The 21,851-nt window shown below is 45.3% G+C and overlaps 1 protein-coding gene across 4 annotated transcripts in view; it reads left to right on the top strand.

Annotated features, from left to right (window-relative positions):
* RYK (receptor like tyrosine kinase) overlaps window positions 1-21,646 on the top strand; it is a 59,659-nt gene extending 38,013 nt beyond the window's left edge. For 2 of the 4 annotated variants that reach the window (XM_064165062.1, XM_064165061.1), the window contains exons 10-16: window positions 6,564-6,633; window positions 10,025-10,157; window positions 12,429-12,538; window positions 13,657-13,816; window positions 19,549-19,685; window positions 20,222-20,378; window positions 20,563-21,646. In XM_064165062.1, coding sequence (XP_064021132.1) covers window positions 6,564-6,633; window positions 10,025-10,157; window positions 12,429-12,538; window positions 13,657-13,816; window positions 19,549-19,685; window positions 20,222-20,378; window positions 20,563-20,601 — 806 coding nt within the window. In that variant the 3' untranslated portion in view covers window positions 20,602-21,646. The remainder of the gene's footprint in view (window positions 1-6,563; window positions 6,634-10,024; window positions 10,158-12,428; window positions 12,539-13,656; window positions 13,817-19,548; window positions 19,686-20,221; window positions 20,379-20,562) is intronic. The other 2 variants (XM_064165063.1, XM_064165065.1) reach the window with 1 other exon arrangement.
* The last annotated feature ends 205 nt before the right edge of the window (window positions 21,647-21,851 follow it).

Genomic DNA, 21,851 nt, shown 5'->3' with positions numbered 1-21,851 from the left:
CTGGTTAGTTCTGTGATTCTGTGTTGCATCTCTTTGCCAGTGACTGACAGAACTTTTCTGCCTTTGACTTTCTTGTGAATCTTCTAGATCACCTTACATCAGAAGAGGAAGAAAACATGTAATTTTCACCTATGATTTAAAGAGTGTGTTGTTTAATGGTGCGTTTCCTGCAAAGGAGAAAAGTCCTTGCAGAACAAATGGAATTGTGTTATTCCAGGAACATACACATTGAGTTTTGCAGAGCCCTGACTCATTTAATATGTTCTGGCCAAGGTACATTTTTGTTAAAAACAACCAATTGTGCTGTTCAAGATAACCTAACTGCTTCCATCTTCATGTTCTAACCACTTCACATTTTAATTATGTACAAGGAAGGAGTGTTAAAAAAGAAACCACCCATGAAAACCTTTAGAAAACAAAACTGTGGTTTAAGTGAAAACTTTAACCCTTTATGGGACTTCATCATTTTAGTAATAAATTATTTGGCTTGGAAGGAACCTCTAAAGGTCATCTAGTTGAACCCTCCTGCAGTCAGCAGGGAAGTCATCCTCCACTTATGACAGTTTGGGTGTTACCTGCCCCCCCCACTCTTATGAAATCACCCAGACCAGACTTAGCCAGCTGGAAATTAAGAAAGGAAGCTTTGTATTTCCAGCTTTGCACAATATACAAGCAAATATACACAGTTACATACAGAAATACACAAGGTAAAGGTAATATTGAAACACAACAGTTCTCCTCGAAACCAGAGTCCCCCCCAACCACCCTTCCACCTCCTTTCCACTCCTCTACCTTATCCCAGACTTTGCCTTATGTGCAAGGTGAGTTTGGAGGATTGGCCAGGAGAGTTAGAAGGCAGAAGGATTAGTTACACAGACAGCAGGTTAGGGAGAAAAGTACATGCACCAGCTGCACTCAGAGAGCAATTGTGTTATCTATGTTTGTCTTCTTGTTTTTATACACCTTAGCAAGCCTAATGAGTGCAGCAGACATCACCATTGTTTCCTTTTCACAGCCTGTAATCTAATTTCTCTCACTAAAATAGCCAGCTAGTCTCAAACTAGCACACCACTAGATCAGGTTGCTCAGAGACTTGTTGAGCCTGACCTTGAACATCTTCATGGATGGGGCCTCAACTACCTCCCTGAGCAACCTGTTCCAGTGTTCCTCTACCCTCATGGTAAAAAAGTTGTTTCTTGTTCCACCTAAATCTACTCTCTGTAATTTCAAACTGTTAACCCTCATTCTCTACACTTTCTTTCACATACTGTTAAAATCACTACTTGCATTTCCATTTTGTTAGCTGCTTCTCTTTAGCAGTTGATTGGATTTAAAACATTCATACAGTTTTATGTCTTTTTCTGTGTTCTACTTCATATATACTTTTAACTTCTTTTGAAGTTTCATGGATTACTGAACAGAGAGCATTTCACTTGCTTCTCTTTGCTGCTGCTACTTGGATTCCAGTATTATGTAGGAAAACAGCAGGATCCCTAAATCATACTTCTGTCTGCCTTTTTCTGTGGTTTAAAAGTGTGTGTACATCTGTAATGAAGAAATACCAGGACAGCAGTCCCCTTTTTAGCAGTGTCTTGTTGAATCACTTCCAGAATATATGAAAATTAGTATAGACTAATATAAACTGTTGTTTTGAGCATGTGTGGTGTGTGAAGACAAAGATAATCCAAGGGCTGGAACACCTCTGCTATGAGGATAGGCTGAGGGAACTGGGATTGTTCAGCCTGGAGTAGAGAGGACTCCAAGTTGAAGAGGGACAGGGATCTGCTGGAGAGGGTCCAGCAGAGGGCTACGAGGACAGTGAGGGGACTGGAGGGCATGGCTTACGAGGAGAGGCTGAGGGACCTGGGGCTGTTTAGTCTGGAGAAGAGAGGACTGAGAGGGGATTTGATAAAAGTTTCTAAGTATCTGAAGGCTGCCAGGAGGGAGAGGACAGGCTCTGCTCACTGCTCCCTGGGGTAGGACAAGGAGCAGTGGGTGTAAGTTGCAGCACAGGAGGTTCTGCCTCAACACAAGGGGAACAGGCTCCCCAGAGAGGTTGTGGAGTCTCCTTCTCTGGAGACTTTCAAGGCCTGTCTGGATGTGTTCCTCTGTGATCTGTGTTAGATAGGATTGTCCTGCTCTTGCAGGGGGATTGGACTGATGATCTCCTTGTGTCCCTTCCAATCCCTAACATCCTGTGATCCTGTGTGATCCTGTGAAGAGGACCTTATAGCAGCCTTCCAATACCTGAAGGGAGCCTACAGGAAGACTGCAGAGGGACTTTTCCTGAGAATGTGTAGTGGCAGGACAAGGGGGAATGGTTTTAAGCCAAGGGGAGAGTAGGCTTACTGGATCTTTGTATTTTTCCAAAGAACTTTCCTGACTTTTGTAGAAGGGTTGAGCACGATTCAGGCATGTATTCTTTGAACTGGATTGAATTCTGCCTTAGGAGAAGTTTGACATAATTAATTGCTCTGCCAGAGCAGCTGTAATTAAAAAGGCTGTGTCAATACTGGAAGCATTTCTTACCTGAGAGTGTAGGACTAGAACTGCCCTAAGTGTTCATCCTCAATTCCCATGGACACAGCCTGTGACCATTGTGCCTACCTGTATGCTTTTCATCCTCAAATAACATGAGTTTTTTTAACATGAGTATTAAATCTTTGTCTTATCTCCTGTGCCCTGAAGTCTGTGCTGTTCAGTTGCTCAGCTGTTGCTAGGTGATACACTTGTGAAAATAGATGATGCCCTTTAGTGGTGCAGAAGCTCTGACCTGGCTGTACCTCATGACCCTGCCTGATGGCTGTGATGCACGAGTTGTTGAGCAGGGATGTATTCTTAATCACAAATATAGTAGTGTTATTGTCTCAGAGGGAAGTTTAGCCATTTTAGGGCTTTGAAGTTATGCAACAAGCCCTTGTTGCCTTGCCCCGGAGTGTTTAGCTTAAACTCAGGGCTGTTTCCTGAGGCACAGGTTTTAATGTGGGAGGTGGCAGCCTTCTCTGTTGTGGCTTTTAAGTTGAGATTCTAATTTAAGAGGTTTCTGACTCTGTGGGAGGCTTTCCCTCCATCCCCCTCTCTTCAGCTGCATGCGTGGCAGTGTTCATATCAAATGACTTCATGGATCCGGTAGAGAAGAAATGAGCCACAAAAGCCTGTGGGCATTCTTGTGTGTTTGACAAAGTAATTTCCCAGGTCTCGTTTTGTGTGGCTGCACAAACAGTTCTGCAAATAAGCACACACATGTGGGTATTTTACATGTAATACCTAGAGATTTGATATGTGTTTTCTCTGCAGGATGGTCCAGGCAGGAAAAGAAAGTCTGGAGGGAGTCACCTTAGCGTGTCCTTGGGAAAACATTGCCCTAAGCTGGAGTTGCTGGGTCATAGCTGTTGTTGGCTTTGCTCTGGCACTGCCTGCTTCTCACAGCAAAGCCAGAAATGCTGTGATTTTTCTGGGTTGCTTTTAAGGGTTTTTGGTGCCAGATGGTCAGATTCACTAGGTCCTTTACAATAAAATGTATTATTACCAAAATCTCCTTCCTCTATATGCAAACTTGGCTGCTGGCTGCTTGAAAGCAGTTGTAATCTACTGAACGTGACAGTGTGTTTAGGTGCACTATCTGTTGTGTAACTGAATAAAGTGGCCTTAAAAGGAAGTCTGGATGCAATGGGGACTGTTGCAGCAGCATTATTTTAGTGTTTTGGTTTTTTTCACTCCCACTGAACTTGAATCACCCAGAGAGATGGTGATTTATAATCTGTTTTGAATTATGTCTAGTACAGAACCACAAGAATCAGATTGTGTGGTTGTTCTAAATTGGCATCAGTTTAAGCTAGAGGAAGATTAGCCTTGTACTGCCTATTGTTTGTTCTGAGCGGGTTGAATTTGTTGGTGTTGTGTAAGATTTTGGCTTTTTTTCCCCCTTCAGAAAACAAGGAAATAATATTGATAAGAAAACACAATACGGATGCTGAGACTGTTTCACAAGATAAGCTTGAGATTTCCATATATACTTGAAGGGGAGTCAGTTGTCATTTTGGGTGCTTTTTGACTACAGCATGGGGTTTCTGAACTGAGAGAAAACAATGCAACACAGCAGTGACCTGTGGAAAAACACCCTGCCTGATGGAAAGGGAAAGGCATCAGCACAAGAGTGTTGTCTGAACCAGATGAACTCGTTCCAGAGATGTGAAAACCTGTGTTGAATACTTTTGATTTAGGGCTTCAAATTATTGCATGGTGGCTCATATAGGTAATTAGGAGCAAACCAGTTAGGCAAGGGCCAAAGGGTGTGTAAGTGAATTAATCATCTTAAACTCATACCCACTAACCTCTTTGCTCCCTTCGTCATACGCTGCGTTGAAGAGGTGTGGTCTTTTGAGTTCTACTAATATATCTATTTAAGGGTGACAAAGCTGGTGAGGGGCCTGGAGCACAGCCCTGTGAGGAGAGGCTGAGGGAGCTGGGGGTGTGCAGCCTGCAGAAGAGGAGGCTCAGGGGTGACCTCATTGCTGTCTACAACTACCTGAAAGGAGGCTGTAGCCAGGTGGGGATTGGCCTCTTCTCCCAGCCAACCAGCAACAGAACAAGGGGACACAGTCTCAGGTTGTGTCAGGGAAAGTATAGGCTGGATGTTAGGAGGAAGTTCTTGCCAGAGAGAGTGATTGGCATTGGAATGGGCTGCCCAGGGAGGTGGTGGCAGCACCGTCCCTGGAGGTGTTGAAGAAAGGCCTGGATGAGGCACTTAGTGCCATGGTCTGGTTGACTGGATAAGGCTGGGTGCTAGGTTGGGCTGGATGCTCTTGGAGGTCTCTTCCAACCTGGTTGATTCTATGATTTAATATGTTTAAAGCTGAAGCTGTGTACTAGCAGCCTGCTGACAGTTCCCCTAACTTAAAATAGGCTCTACACCTTTGTTTTCAATGCTTGCCATTTATAGCAGCTAAGTGATTCAGGCAGTCATGTCTGTATAGCTTCACTTTAATATAGTAGGTTTTCTCACTTGTTCACAAGCTTCTTGAAGTCTTTCCTATGTATCAAATTAATAGCACTTAAGTGTTGTAAATGTAATTTTGATTGGAAAAGACCTTTAAGATCATTTGTAGAATCACAGAATCAGCCAGGTTGGAAGAGACCTCCAAGATCATCCAGTCCAACCTAGCACCCAGCCCTAGCCAACCAACCAGACCATGGCACTAAGTGCCTCACCCAGGCTTTGCTTCAACACCTCCAGGGACAGTGACTCCACCACCTGCCTGGGCAGTCCATTCCAATGCCAATCACTCTCTCTGACAACAACTTCCTCCTAACATCCTCCCCTGGCACAACTTGAGACTGTCCCCCCTTGATCTCTTTCTGGTTGCCTTGCAGAAGAGACCAGCTCCGACTGGCTACAGCCTCCCTTCAGGTAGTTGTAGAGAGCAATGAGGTCTGCCCTGAGCCTCCTATTCCCTAGGCTAAACAACCTCAGCTCCCTCAGCCTCTCTTCTGCCAAGGCTGGTGCTAAACCATGTCGCTGAGTACCACATCTCTGTGTCCTTTAAACACTTCTAGGAAGGGGGATTCAATCAACTCCCTAGACAGACTATTCCAGAGTTAGAAGAAGCTTCTTCCTTGAAAGAGTTCTCAAAAATGCAACCGAAACCTCCCCTGGTGCAACTTGAGGCTGTTCATAGAGTCATAGAATCAACTAGGTTGGAAGGGACCTCCAAGATTTCCAGTCCAGCCAGCCCCATCCAGTCAACTAGACCATGGCACTAAGTGCCATGCACCCAGTTGTGAGGAGGGTAGTGATTGTGAGAGTTCTGATCTGCATTGTTTTGAGCTTCTTCCTTATTGCTTCTTACCCCCAGAGAGTTAAAAAATCCAAGCAAATACAGAAGTATTTGTGAGGAGGGGGTTACAGGCAGCACCTCTGCATGGTAGATGCTCTGATTGCTGAGGGTTACTGGAGTTATCACAGGTGCTTGGGTTGTAGCAGGTAAATTTTGGGGGTTTGGTTTTGTTCTTTGGGATTTTTTTTTTTTGGCAAACATTTCTAAGATTGCCAAGAGTTAAGACAGCAGTAAATAAATGAATCTAGTATTAAATAGATTCCATCAGTAAGTAGCAATCTGCAGAAGCCTATATTGGTAATTGAGCAGCAAACATGCTCTCTGAGCACCCCTGTGCTTTTGGGAGACACACGACATGCCCTTCCAGCAGCACCAGCCTCGTGTGCAGGAGGTGACTGGCACTGCCTAGTGCAGGCAGTTCATGCCTGCCCAGAAGCTGTCAGGAAGTGTCAAAAGTGCAGTCTGTCAGCACCTGGAGTGTGTTTTACTTCCTTTTTTGACTTCATCCCATTTGTTTAAGCAGAAATATGCCTTAGAACTTGCCATACTCACCTGGTTGGTTTGGTTTATTTTGTTCTTTTGTTTTAGTTCTGTTTTTAAAAAGCAAGCAAACAAGTTCTGTTTGTGCTCAAATGACCTCAACTGACTCCCAAATCTGGATCAAATTTTAATTAGTATGCTAATTTGCTTCCAAGTTATATCTGTGGTTCCTTTGTTTTTCACTAGATCAAGCTTCAGAGGTACAGGTGACAATGATGCTGACTGAAAGCTGTAAACTCAGAGGACTTCATCACAGGTAAGCTGTGTTTATAAGCAAAACTGTGAGCTTAAAAGTAGAATCATAGAATCAACCAGGTTGGAAGAGACCTCCAAGGTCATCCAGTCCAGTACTTGTGCTTAAAGCTTCCTGAGTGGGGAGGAAAAAATGTCCTCAGGATTTAGTGACATTTTGTATGTTGTCATTCTGTCCCATAAAGAGCTTGGCATTGTAACATTGCTGGTGGGATTTTTTCATTAACTAATGGTGTGCTTTGGGGGCTTGTGGCTTACATGTTTTAAACTGATGCTCCAAACACCTTGACTTAGTGATAGTTTTGCATCTTGGATTAAAGGCTGAAACTGCCCTTAAACATATTAATTACTGGCAAGAGTGCAGGTAAGAAGAAGCCCACACTTAGAGTCAAGTCCCTAGATTGGTCTGTTTTGTGATAATGGTAATGTGAAGGAAGTGAAAATAGAATCATAGAATCAGTCAGGGTTGGAAGGGACCACAAGGATCAGCCAGTTCCAACCCCCCTGCCATGCCCAGGGACACCCTACCCTAGAGCAGGCTGCCCACAGCCTCAGCCAGCCTGGCCTTAAACACCACCAGGCATGGGGCCTCAACCACCTCCCTGGGCAACCCATTCCAGCCTCTCACCACTCTCATGCTCAACAACTTCCTCCTCACCTCCACTCTGAATCTCCCCACCTCCAGCTTTGCTCCATTGCCCCCAGTCCTGTAACTCCCTGACAGCCTGAAAAGTCCCTCCCCAGCTTTTTTGTAGCCCCCTTCAGATCCTGGAAGGCCACAAGAAGGTCACCTGGGAGCCTCCTCTTCTCCAGCCTGCACAGCCCAAACTCTTTCAGTCTGTCCTCACAGCAGAGCTGCTCCAGCCCTCTGAGCATCCTCATGTCCCTTCTCTGGACACTCTCCAGCGTCTCCACATTCTTCTTGTAATGGGGGCTCCAAACTGGATGCAGTACTCCAGGTGGGAGCAACTGTTAGTTCTGCAGTGCATTTAAAAGTTGTTGTTCTGAGAGTTCTTACAGTGAAGTCCTTGTCTAAAGTACAGGGTTGTATGAAGAGAAGGAGCAGGTTCTTGAGGAAACATATGTAAAATGGAAACAAAATGAAACAGCCTCCTTCTCATCATTGAAAATCAGGCATTATCCTCACTTTTACAAGTCAAAGTCTTCAAAAAATCCAAAAAGCTTTTTTTCTGTACACTACTTGTACAGCTGGGACCAACCCCACTGCCAGAGCAGGATCACTCAGAGTCCATCACACAGGAACGTGTCCAGGTGGGTTTAGAATGCCTCCAGAGAGGGAGACTCCATAACCTCTCTGGGCAGCCTGCTCCAGTGCTCTGCCACCCTCAAGGTCAAGAATCTTTTTCTTATGTTTATATGGGACCTTCTGTATTCCAGTTTGTGTCCATTGCCCCTTGTTCTCTATAGCTCCAGCCTCCATCATGCTATTGATGAGCATGACTGAGGTCCCCTCAGCAGGCTGCTTTTCTCCAGGCTAAACAGTCCCAGGTCTTCAGCCTTTTCTTGGTAAGGTAGTTCCAGTTCCCCAGTCAGTAGCTTTCTGCTGGATTCTCTTCAGTAGTTCTTTGTCCTTTAACTGCAAGCCCAGAACTGTATGTAGTATTCCAGATGAGGACTCACAGGGCAGAGTAGAGGGGGTTGAGAGCTTGCTGGCAGTACAACCAGGGGTTATCTGAGCTGTAAAGAGGGTTGGAAGGGGCCTTCACAGTGGGTTAGTGGTGGACTTAGCAGTGTTAGGTTTATGGTTGAATCCAATGATCTGAAAGGTCTTTTCCAATCTAAATAATTCAGTGATTGATTCTAAACCATCTGTGGTAAAACTTGTGTGACACTTATGCATTTGGAGGTTAATATGAAGGTTTAGTTCATTCAAAAATAAAATATTCTGTTCTGTCTTCAATGTGAATCAAAGATGATGTTCTGACTGCTAAAGTCAAGGGAGTGAAGGTGGGGAAGGCTGTGGATGTAATCTAGCTGGACTTCAGCAAAGCCTTTGGCACCATCTGCCACAACAAGGTCGTGGCAAAGCTGGCAGCTTGTGGCTTGGACAGATTCACTCTGATATGGGTAAAGAACTGGCAAGGCCCAGAGACTGATGGTGAATGGTGCCACAGCCAGTTGGCAGCTGTCACTAGTGGTGTCCCCCAGGGATCATTGCTGGGCCCAGTCCTGTTCAGCATCTTTGTTGATGGTCTGGATGAAAGAATCAAGTTTAGCATCAGTAAGTTTGCAGATGACACCAGGCTAGGAGCAGATTTTGATCTGTTGGAGGGACCTTAACAGGCTGGAGATGGGTGGGCAGAGGCCAATGGGATGAGAATTACCAAGGCCAAGTGCAGAGTTCTACACTTTGGCCACAACAACCCCAAAGCAGTGCTACAGGCTGGGGACAGAGTGGCTGAGAGCAGCCAGGCAGAGAGGGAACTGGGGGTACTGGTAGATAGTAGCTGAACATGAGCCAGCAGTGTGGCCAGGAGAGCCAATGGCATCCTGGCATGGATCAGGAACAGTGTGGACAGCAGGAAAAGAGAGGTTATTCTGCCTCTGTACTCAGCACTGCTCAGGCCACACCTTGAGTGCTGTGTCCAGTTCTGGGCTCCTCAATTCAAGAGAGATGTTGAGGTGCTGGAAGGTGTCCAGAGAAGGGCATTAAGGCTGGTGAGGGGCCTGGAGCACAGCCCTGTGAGGAGAGGCTGAGGGAGCTGGAGGTGTGCAGCCTGCAGCAGAGGAGGCTCAGGGCAGACCTCATAGCTGTCTACAGCTACCTGAAGGGAGGCTGTAGCCAGGTGGGGTTGGTCTCTTCTCCCAGGCAACCAGAAAGAGATCAAGGGGACACAGTCTGCAGTTGTGCCAGGGGAGGTCTAGGCTGGATGTTAGGAGGAAGTTGTTGGCAGAGAGAGTGATTGGCATTGGAATGGGCTGCCCAGGGAGGTGGTGGAGTCGCCGTGCCTGGAGGTGTTGAAGCCAAGCCTGGGTGAGGCACTTAGTGCTATGGTCTGGTTGATTGGCCAGGGCTGGGTGCTAGGCTGGACAGGCTGATCTTGGAGGTCTCTTCCAACCTGGTCGATTCTATGATTCTGTTGCTTGTTATGTACAGAATTTGTATTCATAGGAGTTTATTTCGGGCCTTTTGCACCAAGTGAAAAGATTTGCAGTCGTCTTCTTCAAGGGAAGAAGAATATCTCATTTAAAAACAAATAAAAAGTGGCTAGGCCTTTCTTTATTTGGAGACCTTGTGCTCTGCGATTCATAATGCAAACTTCAGTTCTTTCCTTCAGTGTTGAATTGCTTTCACTTACTGTGTTTAGGGATCAAGAAGATTTGAATCAAATTTTAGTTCTATAAAATTAGGAATTTCTTTCCCTGTCTTGCAGGAATCTGCTACCTATCACTCATGTCTGTATAGAAGAGGGAGAAAAACCAATGGTGCTGCTACCATACATGAACTGGGGGAACCTTAAACTGTTCTTACGACAGTGCAAGCTGGTAGAGGCCAACAATCCTCAGGTACACTCAGAAATCTGTTACACTTGGTTTCTCATCTGTGTGTGTGTCTTAACAGAAATAGTTTTGGTGTTCACCTGTTTTGTTGTGACAGTGAGAGAATTGGCAAGTATTTGTCTTGAGTCATACAAGGAAAAACATTCCTGGCTGTGCTTATAACAAGACTTCAGAGGGCATGAAGCTGAGTTAAGCTCTGGTGATGGTAGTAGCTTGTGTAGCAGTACATCTCAGAAAAAATAGTATATGATTGTGGATTTCAGCTAGAGTACACAGGATAATTGTGTATGGAGAAATGTAAGATGTGCTGATTTTATTTTGGATATTAAAATTTACCCCTTTAATTACTGTAGTTCTTAATTATTTTATGGTAAGCATGTGACACTTCTGTTCAACTTGGAAAAGTGCTGCTACAGGTTAACTATTAGGTGAAGTAACTGGATTTATTAGGTAAAATAAGTGGATTTGTTTAACTTTAGATGCTAAAGAAAACAATCTCTGCTGATTTATTGTTTGGAGATGTTTTTTTTTTACTGCTGTGGATACTCTGCAGCATTCATAACTTTATTGTCTTTCAGTGGAACTTACTGCATACATTTCCTGAGGCAGTGAGGAAGAAAACATTCCTGGAAGAGGACATATTCCTATTTTTGAAAATAGGCAAAATGTTTAGTGCCTGATGTCTATATGTAGTGAAAGTATTCCTTTAGTTAAGATTACCTTGTCTTTTCTTCAGCTTCACCTTGGTTTGGCTTCTGTCTTTAGACTGAACCCAGCACAAAATGAAAGCTCCTTGTTTCCTGAGATCAGCATTTCTCTTTCTTACTTGCCAGATCTGAAATTACCAAAGATCACCTACCTCCATTTACAAATTGTGATAAGATTCTAGGATCTTTCAACTTTGGATTTGCCTTATTCTGCCACTCAGTGTGAATTATAAATCCCCATCCAATGCATCAGTATCCCTTTCCAACAATTTAAACAGGAATGGTATTTATAATCTGTGTTATGTCAAACAAGAGCAGCTAGATTTGACTGTACTTAACTATCAAACTGGGCTCTTTGGTGTCCTAGGCACTTATCTTAAGATGAAACTTTTCTGCAGGTAGCTAAGGTGAATTCTAGAGTTTTCTGAAATAACATGTGGCTGTTATTCCCAGTAGTCTGTTGGGGAAGAAGCCAATTTATTATTGATGTAGTATTTGGTTTCTTTTAACCCCAGTCTTGCAACTTCAGTGTGTCCACCTGCATATTGATGTTTCTGAAACACTATAGAAATGAGAGAACCAGGTATAAATATATACAAGGGTTTAATTTATATAGGCCTGTGAAGTGTGAAAAATAGTTGGAGTCACAACCTTTGATTCTGATTTTCAGTAGCAGATAGCAGCAAGAATTTTGACTGTTATTTGTACTCTGCTGCCTGAAAACACATTGATTTGCTGGAAAACAAAGTCAGAAAGATGCTGTAAGAGGATGAAGTTGACCATTTTTGCCTGTGTTCACCACTAATTAAAGGAAAAGCTGTGTAGCTGTAAAGGTTTGGGTGTTCCCTGCCCCTCCCCACTTTGGAAATCACCCAGACTAGACTCAGGTGGCTCTGGAAATTGAATGAAGCTTATATTTACAGCTTAGCACAGTGTACAAGCAGAGATTTACAGTATATACGGTTGCAGACAGAAATATACAAGGTAAAAGGTAATACAGAAACACAGCAGCCCTCCCAGAAACCAGAGTCCCCAGGAGGGGCTCTCAACCACCCTTCCACCTTCTCCCACCCCTCTACCTTACCCTGGACGTTGCCTTGTGCCCAAGGAAGTATGGAGGGTCATCCAGGGGGTTAGGAAGCAGGTGGATTAATCAGAGAGATGGAAGGTGAGATTAGAGAGATGCAGCCCAGAGCCCGAGCAGATGGCAACAACCTTATCTATGTTTGGATTCTTGCTCAGCAATCCTATGAGTGCAGTAGACATCAGCATTGTTTCCCTTTCACAGCCTGTAATCTAGTTCTTCTCACCAAAACACTTCAAACTAGCACAGTAGCACTGAGGAAGTTACAAATTTGAAACATTTGCTCCTGGCATGCCCCCAAAAATAAGATGTTATGATTTAGAATAAAATCTTCATAAGTTTTCAGCAGGTAGTAGCACCTGTAGCTACTAGAAAGCATCAGGCACTGAAGGTACAGGGAAGGGACACTGTAATGCTACAAAAACACTAACCTGGCAAGAGCTGGCCTTGCAGTTTATCAGTGCCTGTTGTTTTGTGCTCTTGCAGGCAATTTCCCAGCAGGATCTTGTGCATATGGCTATTCAGATTGCCTGTGGAATGAGTTACTTGGCCAGACGGGAGGTCATTCACAAAGACCTGGCTGCTAGAAACTGTGTGTAAGTATTTAACAGAGCCCTTGTGCAGACAGCATTGCCTTGGTAGCTAGAGCGAGGATGGCCTCTCTCTGGTTCACCTGATCTCTGCTTCAAACTATACCACTGTTGTTGGGGTATTTTTCCCAGCTTTTGGGTGAATAGTTTTGTCAGTGAAGCTCTTTTCCTCTAGACATGACTACATCTTGCTTTGCTTAAATCTTTGGCTGCTTATTGCTACAGAGATATCATAGCTAAAATTGATTTGATTGATCTGTGTGATGGTGTGGGTGTTACCAGACTCCCCCCCTCCCTTAAGAAAATCACCCATACTAGGCTCAGCTGCTGGAAATGGAATGAAGCTTTTTATTTACAGCTCAGCACAATATACAAGCAGACATTTACAATATATACAGCTATAGACAGAAATATACAAGTTAAAACGGTAATACAGAAACACAACAGCCCTCCCAGAAACCAGAGTCCCTAGGGGAGGGGCTCTCAACCACCCTTCCCACCTTCCTCCCATCCCTCTACCTTACCCCAGACTTTGCCTTATGTTCAGAGGTGAGTTTGGAGGGTCAGCCAGGGTGCTTAGGAAGCAGAAGGGTTAGTCACACAGATGGTTAGAGAGAAAAGTTCATGCAGCCCCAGAGACAGAGAGAGACTCTGTTCTCTATGTTCTTGCTCTTATACATCTCAGCAAGCCTATGAGTGCAGTAGACATCACCATTGTTTCCTTTTCACAGTCTTATCATCTAATTCTTCTCACCAAAACATTCTAGCTAGCTTCAAACTAGCACAATCTGACAGGGGATCTGCAGGAGAGGATTTAAGGGAGTTTTTTGTTTGCTTTAAGTACTTTGGGGTTGGTTTGTTTTTTTTAGCACGTGTAAATGTTTGGGTTTATTTAATCTTAAGACTGCTGATTTTCCAGTGCTTATCTGTTAATGCAAAATAAACAGGTCCTTTGATGATACTTGGTAATCATAGAACGAGTGTGTCTTGATGTAGCAGAATGGAGTGTTGATATTGCAATTAGTGCTGCTCAATTTAAACCCCAGAGCTGAAACACAAGGTTGAGCAGGACTGTTTTGTGTAAAAGTGTTAATGCCAAGTTTGCTCTGTTCTTTTTAAATCAGCATTGATGATGCACTTCAGGTTAAGATTACAGACAATGCCCTATCTCGAGACCTGTTTCCTATGGACTACCACTGCCTGGGGGATAATGAGAACAGACCAGTCCGGTGGATGGCTCTTGAAAGCCTGGTTAACAATGAATTCTCCAGTGCTAGTGATGTGGTAAGATGGTTTTATTGGAGGTTTTTTGTTTGTTTGTTAGGGGATTTTGTTGCTGTTATATTTTGTAAATGCATGTTGTTTACTTTTCCCCCTATTTCAGCCATTGGAGAAGCATGGCACTGAATAAGTGACAGTGCTTTTGTTCAGAACAGCATTTATACCACTGCTTCCTGCACTTTCTGCTCCTGGCACACCTCTCACAGCAAAGCCATCTACTGCACACGTGACAGAAAAGGCAGTTCAGTTCTGTCAGCAGCCTGCATTGGCACTTAACTGCTGTGTGAATGAACGTAACTCAGCATACACAACAGACTGTGTTAGTTACAGTCTCACAGAGAGAGAAAACAGGGAAGGAATTGCTTCCCTTGACCCGTTGGCTGCACTTTTGCTAACAGCACAAAATGCAGCTGGATTATTTTGTTTCTGCTGAGGTTTCCAAGAGCATGCTACTTGGGACAGTGCCACTCGTAGCCAGCAGCTACTACTGCTAGTAACAGCAGTCCAGCCACCTTAATGTCAATATTAGTGAGCTAATGCAACGTTAGGATGCTGTGGAAGATAGTGTCGAAGGCCTTGCTGGAGCCAAGGTGGACATCCATTGCTCACCCTCTGTATACTAACACTTTCTTCTCAGCAAAGAGCTACTCAGGTTAGTCAGGCACAGTTTGACCTCACTAAATCCAAGCTGGCTGTCCTCAGACACCTTTATGCTTCATATGCATGGAAGTGACTTCCAGAATCATGTGCTTCCCAGCATTACCAGGAGCTGATGTTAGACAACCTGGCCTGTAGTTCCCTGGATCCCACCCCTTCCAAAGAGGGGTGCCTTTTAGCCTTTTGTCTGGCTGTCAGCACAGATCACCATCTCTTGAATTTGGGAGCCCGAAACTGAGCACAGTATTCCAGATGTGGCCTCACCAGGGCAGAGTAGAGGGATCACTTTAAATGTTGGTTTCTGTGGGGCTGCTTAAAATCTGGAACACAAAAGCATTTAATGTGTGTGAAGGCTGGGCTTGGAATCATAGAATCAACCAAGTTGGAAGAGACCTCCAAGCTCATCCAGTCCAACCTAGCACCCAGCCCTAGCCAGTCAACCAGACCATGGCACTAAGTGCCTCATCCAGTCTTTTCTTGAACACCTCCAGGGATGGTGCCTCCACCACCTCCCTGGGCAGCCCATTCCAATGGGAAGGGAAGGCTTATGTACCACTAGCATAACTGAGCTGTAAAATTTTGTTAGGATGAAGACACTTCAGTGTTTTAACCACTCCAGAAAACTCTTAATGACATTCAGTAGATATCCCACACCATTTTAACACAGAACTCTTGTTTGCTTTATACAGGAGATAAATGCCAACTCCTAGTTCTTAACTTTGCACCTGTAGCTAGCTGATTTTTTGCAGTGTCCAGAAAGAACATTATTTTTTCTGGATGTAGAAAATACAATCTACCCTAAATAGAATCTTTTCATTTATCTGGCTGCTTGCCACCAATAAGGTGTCCTGTGTTTTTTGTGTGCTTGAATCTAGTTATCAGTTGAATGTCAGATACAATCAGTGATGAAATCTCTTATAGACAACTCAAGTGAGATCTGTTTAAGGTGCTACTAGGCTTGCTTTTGGGATCATAGAATCAACCAGGTTGGAAGAGATCTCCAAGATCATCCAGTCCAACCTATCACTCAGCCCTGTCCAATCAATCAGTTTTTTGCTGGTTAATTTGGATTTGGATGTGACCTTCCATAAGCCATGTCTCTCATCAAGCTGATTTGGTAAGGCCTTCATACAGCTTTGGTTATAGTTGTTTAGAGTAAGAGAAGAAGTGGACTTTTGGACTCGGTTAGGGATTGTAAAAGATGCTGATTTCATCTGAACTCCCTTTTCTTTCTTGTCATATGTTGCAATGTTAAACTTGAAGGTTTCAGGCCTCTTTGGTGTTACAGGATGGTGCAGAGGTATGATAGTGACCCCTTCCATCAGGAGAAGCTAGCACTCTTCCAGCAACACCTGAATACACATTTTGCAAGTGTTTCTGCATCTCTTTAAAATGCCTTTGCTGGACAGAAACATCCCTAGTGCGTTCCTCTTCTGCCAACAGTCCTATCAGCCAGTCAAAGAGTTGCAAAACAGAGCACTCTTCCTGTTGAATTTTGATTGTACTTTTTTCCCCTCTGCTGGACATGAATCTCTGCATCTCTTTATGACATTTTTAGGCTGTTACTCGTGGAATTAGACATAGCTGTGTTCTCAGAGTAGTTACCCTTGAAGTGATCTTGATTCTCATGTTCTGGGTGCACCATCACTTGTCCCTTACCGTTTTTGTGAACTGTAAATAGAAGGATGTCCTCTCTTCCCTGCCTTTCCCACACTGTTCGTAGATGGCTATTAGATCTGGGCTGCATCTCTGCCCCTGCCATTCTCCAGCTCTGAGCTTCTGGTCAGTGTTCACTGACAGCATCATAGAATCAACCAGGCTGGAAGAGACCTCCAAGATCCAGACCAACCTAGCACCCAGGCCTAGCCAATCAACCAGACCATGGCACTAAGTGCCTCATCCAGGCTTTGCTTGAGGACCTTCAGGGATGGCAACTCCACCACATCCTGGGCAGCCCATTCCAATGCCAATCACTCTCTCTGCCAACAACTTCCTCCTAACATCCAGCCTAGACCTCCCCCAGCACAACCTGAGGAGACTGTGTCCCCTTGTTCTGTTGCTGGGTGCCCGAGAGAAGAGCACAACCCCCACCTGGGTACAAATTCCTTTCAGGTAGTTGTAGACAGCAATGAGCTCTGCCCTGAGCCTCCTCTTCTGCAGGCTGCACACCCCCAGCTCCCTCAGCCTCTCCTCACAGGGCTGTGCTCCAGGCCCCTCACCAGCTTTGCTGCCCTTCTCTGGACACCTTCCAGCACCTCAACATCTCTCTTGAATTGAGGAGCCCAGAACTGGACACAGCACTCAAGGTGTGACCTGAGCAGTGCTGAGTGAAGGGGCAGAATAACCTCCCATGTCCTGCTGGCCACACTGTTCCTGATCCAGGCCAGGATGCCATTGGCTCTGCTGCCCAGCTGGGCACACTACTGGTTTATGTTCAGCTGCTATCTACCAGCACCCCCAGCTCCCTTTCTTCCTGGCTGCTCTCAGCCACTCAGTCCCCAGCCTGTAGCACTGCTTTGGGGTTGTTGTGGCCAAAGTGTAGAACTCTGCACTTGGCCTTGTTAATTCTCATCCCATTGGCCTCTGCCCACCCATCTCCAGCCTGTTAAGGTCCCTCCAACAGATCAAAACCTGCTCCTAGCCTGGTGTCATCTGCAAACTTACTGATGCTGGACTCAAGCATTGTCTCTGCCACCCTAAACTACGAGTGCCAGGGTCCAGTGCTCCTCACAGCCAGTTGCCTGGACGCCTGTGTACCTTACGGGTGGGCTCTGTGTGGGTGCCCACAGCTGTACAAGTGACCTTTGACTGAGTTTCCACCATGCCTCACTTCCTTCGAGGAACTGATGGGAGTTGGTTGGGTGTGGGTTTGTTTTTTGCTTTGTGGGTTTCTTCCTTCCTTCTCGCGCGCTGCCACCTGGGTTCAGCAGAGCAGGCTGCTCTCTTCCCGAGTCAGGGAGGAGTGCATTGGGTTGGAGGGGACCCTTAAAGGTCCCTTCCTTAAGGGTTCTTTTGATTAAAACCAAGAATTTTGCTTACAGAATTCTTCTCTTTTTAATGAATTGTGGTTTTTGCAGTGCTTGTGGCTCTAGCACTGACTCATCAGTGTGCAGTATCAGCTGCATCTGTGCTTTATCTCTTGGTACCAGCTGGTTAATCACTTTGTTTGTATTGTGCTTGCATGGTGAAGTGATTCTTTGCTTTCGTTTTTTCATCACCTTAAGCTCCTTGTGGCAGGTATTGACAGCAGAATGTGTTGAATGCTGATCCAGCTGTTAGGTTTAGTCCTGCATCTGGGTCAAGGCAATCCAAAGCACAAATCCAGGCTGGGCAGTGAGTGGCTGGAGAGCAGCTCTGAGGAGAGGGACCTGGGGGTGCTGGTGGTTGAGAAGCTCAACACGAGCCAGCAGTGTGCACTTGCAGCCCAGAAAGCCAACCAGAGCCTGGGCTGCAGCAGGAGAAGTGTGGCCAGCAGGGTGAGGGAGGTGATTCTCCCCCTCTACTCTGCTCTGGTCAGACCCCACCTGGAGTACTGCATCCAGTTCTGGAGCCCCCATGACAAGAGGGATGTGGAGATGCTGGAGCATGTCCAGAGAAGGGCCACGAGGATGCTCAGAGGACTGCAGCAGCTGTGCTGTGAGGACAGACTGAAAGAGTTGGTGCTGTTGAGTCTGCAGAAGAGGAGACTGTGAGGTGACCTTCTTATGGCCTTAAACTATTGGAAAGAGGCCTACAAAAAAGCTGGGGAGGGACATTTTAGGCTCTCAGGGAGTGCCAGGACTAGGAGGAATGGAGCAAAGCTGGAGGTGGGGAGAGTCAGAGTGGATGTGAGGAAGAAATTGTTGAGCATGAGAGTGGTGAGAGGCTGGACTGGGTTGCCCAGGGAGGTGGTTGAGGCCCCATGGCTGGAGGTGTTTAAGGCCAGGCTGGCTGAGGCTGTGTGCAGCCTGCTGTAGGGTAGGGTGTCCCTGGCCATGGCAGGGGGTTTGGAACTGGCTGCTCCTTGTGGTCCCTTCCAACCCTGACTGGTTCTGTGATTCTCTGAAATCTTCATTTTGCTTGTGAGTCCTGGTTCTGAGCTTATACTCAAAATATATAGTGGACTTTGATTTTTAGACTGGTGGTTTAATTCTCTTCTGAACCTTTGAATTTCATAGCCTTTTTTTCAGTAATTTGGTATAAGATTTTGAAGAGGTAGAATGTGCTGAAACTTTTTTTTTTCAGAATAGTGGTCTAGTGTTTAGTATTCCTTGGCTTTGTTAAGTGTTTTGAAACATGGTGCTGGAAAACTGCAGTAAATACATGATTTTAGGGTTTTTTTAGCACTTATATCTTAGTGCACAAACATTTTAATTTTGATTTAACACCTCTTGACAGAACCTGTCTGGATGTGTTCCTCTGTGGTAGATGGTATTGTCCTGCTTCAGCAGGGGGGTTGGACTCAATGATCTCTTTGGGTCCCTTCCAACCCCTATGATCCCATGATCCATAGAATGGTAGGGGTTGGAAGGGACCTCTGAAGATAAACTAGTCCAAATTCCCTGCTAGAGCAGGATCTCACAAAGTCCATCACACAGAAACATGTCCAGGTGGGCTTGGAATGCCTCCAGAGAAGAAGGAGACTCCCCAGCCTCTCCAGAGCTCTGCCACCTTCGAAGTGAGAGTTCTTTTCCCTTACATTTACTTGGATCCTCCTGTGTTCCAGTTTGTGTCCATTGCCCCTTGTCCTGTCACTGGGCACCACTTGGAAGAGTCTCTCTCCATCCACCTGACACTCACCCTTCAGATGCTGATCAGCGTGAATGAGAGCCCCTCTCAGGCTGCTCTTCTCTAGGCTCAGCAGCCCCAGCTCTCTGAGCCTCTCCTCACAGGGGCCATGTTCCAGTCCCCTCAGCACGTTAGTGTTCTCTAATTCTTAGTTGTTCCTGCTCAAGACAGAGCATTGTCCTTTAAGAATATTGTGTTATATGTAACTCTTTTTTTCCTATGAAGTTTCCTTTGAGTGGTTTTGTGGAGTCTCTGGAGGAGCTCTCAAGATGCAGCATGTTCTGTTAATGCTCTGTGCTCTTCCTTTTTAGTGGGCCTTTGGAGTAACACTGTGGGAGCTGATGACTTTGGGACAGACTCCATATGTTGACATCGACCCCTTTGAGATGGCTGCTTACTTAAAGGATGGCTATCGAATAGCTCAGCCAATCAACTGCCCTGATGAACTGTGAGTGCATGGGTTTGGGGATAGGATGTTTTGCTGGCAGCATGTGACAGCAGCTTTAGCAATGAGAGAGCCAGGTTTGCCTTCCCCTGCCTGCTTGCTCTGCCTTTCAGACAAGCCATCATGTCAGTGTTGGTGTGGCTCTAGTAACCTGTGTCAGGGAACTCTGGCTAAAATGAATGTTTGCTCATGGAGTTTCACTTCATCCTGACCCAGCTCTTCTCTTTATTCTGACACCTGGGAGAAATGGGGCTTGGTCTGGAGGATGGGAGAAGGGAGGCAAAGAGGCCAGAGGGTTTCAGTTTGGTATTTGTGTGACTCTACTGTAGGTAAGCCACTGGGTTTGTAGATTCAGGGACTCTGTTCCCTCAGAGCAAGACTGCAGAGAAGTACTGTGCACGATGGAGTTAAAAGGCACTGCTTGAGGTGTTTATTCATCAACCTCAATGGCACAGGAGAACACAAGTGCACAGACACTACCTTGCATCATCCAAAGCCCATTCCTTTACACAGAAGCACTTTGAATTACGTTTTTACAGTAGCCAAGCAATTTCCAGTGACCTGTGTATTGCCTCCTGCTGGATTGCCTCTGGCTGGTATCCTAAATCAAACCAGCACTTCCAGTCACTATACTCTTATGATGGTTCCAAGGTGTGTCTCCTGAAGGTGCTGTTCAGCTTTGCCCTCTCTGAGAAGGTAGGGGGCTCCTCTCTCTGAGCTCAGCAATTTTCCTCATGGCAAGTGCTGGTTTTCACTTCCAGGCCGTGGCTGTGGTCACTTGGCCGTGGCTGTGGTCACTTGGCCGTGGCTGTGGTCACTTGGCCGTGGCTGTGGTCACTTTGCTTACATTCTCATGTCTTCCTTTGTCTTTGTCTTACAGGTTTGCTGTGATGGCCTGCTGTTGGGCCCTAGACCCTGAAGAAAGACCTAAGTTTCAGCAGCTGGTGCAATGTCTAACTGAATTTCACGCAGCATTGGGAGCCTACGTCTGAAACAGCTGAAGATTGAATTCACTGCTTGGGAGAAGGCATGGCATAGATCTGCAGCTCCATGCATCGTTTGGACTCGCACACATGATGTGTATAAAGCAACACTACAGGGAGAAAGCACTTCTTCCAAAACACTGTGCCTTAGAATGCCTTAGTAGTGTGAGGTTTTCCTCTAAGACCTCTTGATGTCAAAATATTTCTAGATATCACTTTTGCTAAGTTAAATCGAGACCTTTTGATTTGCCATCAGGATTTTTGAAGTGTAGTGGTAGTGAACTGAAGAGATTGGGATGGGCTTTGCATTCTTAACAACAAAACAGCTTTCGTTTGAAGGGTATGTGGAACAGGTAGGGAAGTGAGGGTGGGGGAAAGAAGCGCAAAAGCCACACTACAGAAAAACTCCCCTGCTTTGGAACAAAGTGTTGAGAATTGGTTTTTCTGACCAGCTCTTGTGTTTGTACTTGTATGTATCTGGAATAGCTTTTTAGTATCAACTTCTATTTTGAGACGACAGCACATTGTGGTTGGATCCACAAGAGGCTTCTTAACTTTGTTTTATTTTTAACCCCTTCACAAAAATGTTTGGTGTTGGTTCCTTTTTCTTGTTGAAAAGCTGGTCTGCAGGATACAATAGCTCCTTTTTAAAGCAGTAAGTGATGATGTAGAACTGGTTCCAGCTTACCTCAGAAAGAGTGGTAAAGGTAGGGGTAAAAGTGGTGCCCCTCCTTTTAGGGAGAAAGCTGATGTGATTTTTGAAGATGGTTTTATTAGAGGCCTTCAGAGAAGCGCCAAAGCAGCCCTCGTGTGGGCGTCTTTTCACCTCAGAGTTTTTGGATCTCAGTTTCTCTTGTTCAAAAAGGTACTGGTTGTTGTTTATTTTTTTTTTTTAATGGGCTTTTATGGCCTGAAATGGGCTTAAATATATAAATATATATTTGTAAAGACACTTGCAGAGTAAAGAATGTTTTTCTATTACATCTAATGTGAAAGCTTCGTCCCTCGCATTGCCCTGCGTGTTGAACGTGCAGGTTGGTGGTTGTTGGCCAGCTGGATCTGGGGCTGCAGCAGGAGAAGTGTGGCCAGCAGGGTGAGGGAGGTGATTCTCCCCCTCTACTCTGCTCTGGTCAGACCCCACCTGGAGTACTGCGTCCAGTTCTGGAGCCCCCATGACAAGAGGGAT

The sequence above is a fragment of the Pogoniulus pusillus genome, chromosome 26, assembly GCF_015220805.1.
Source record: "Pogoniulus pusillus isolate bPogPus1 chromosome 26, bPogPus1.pri, whole genome shotgun sequence".
NCBI classification, from domain to species: Eukaryota; Metazoa; Chordata; class Aves; order Piciformes; family Lybiidae; genus Pogoniulus; species Pogoniulus pusillus.
This window is presented reverse-complemented; position numbering and strand designations above follow the sequence as displayed.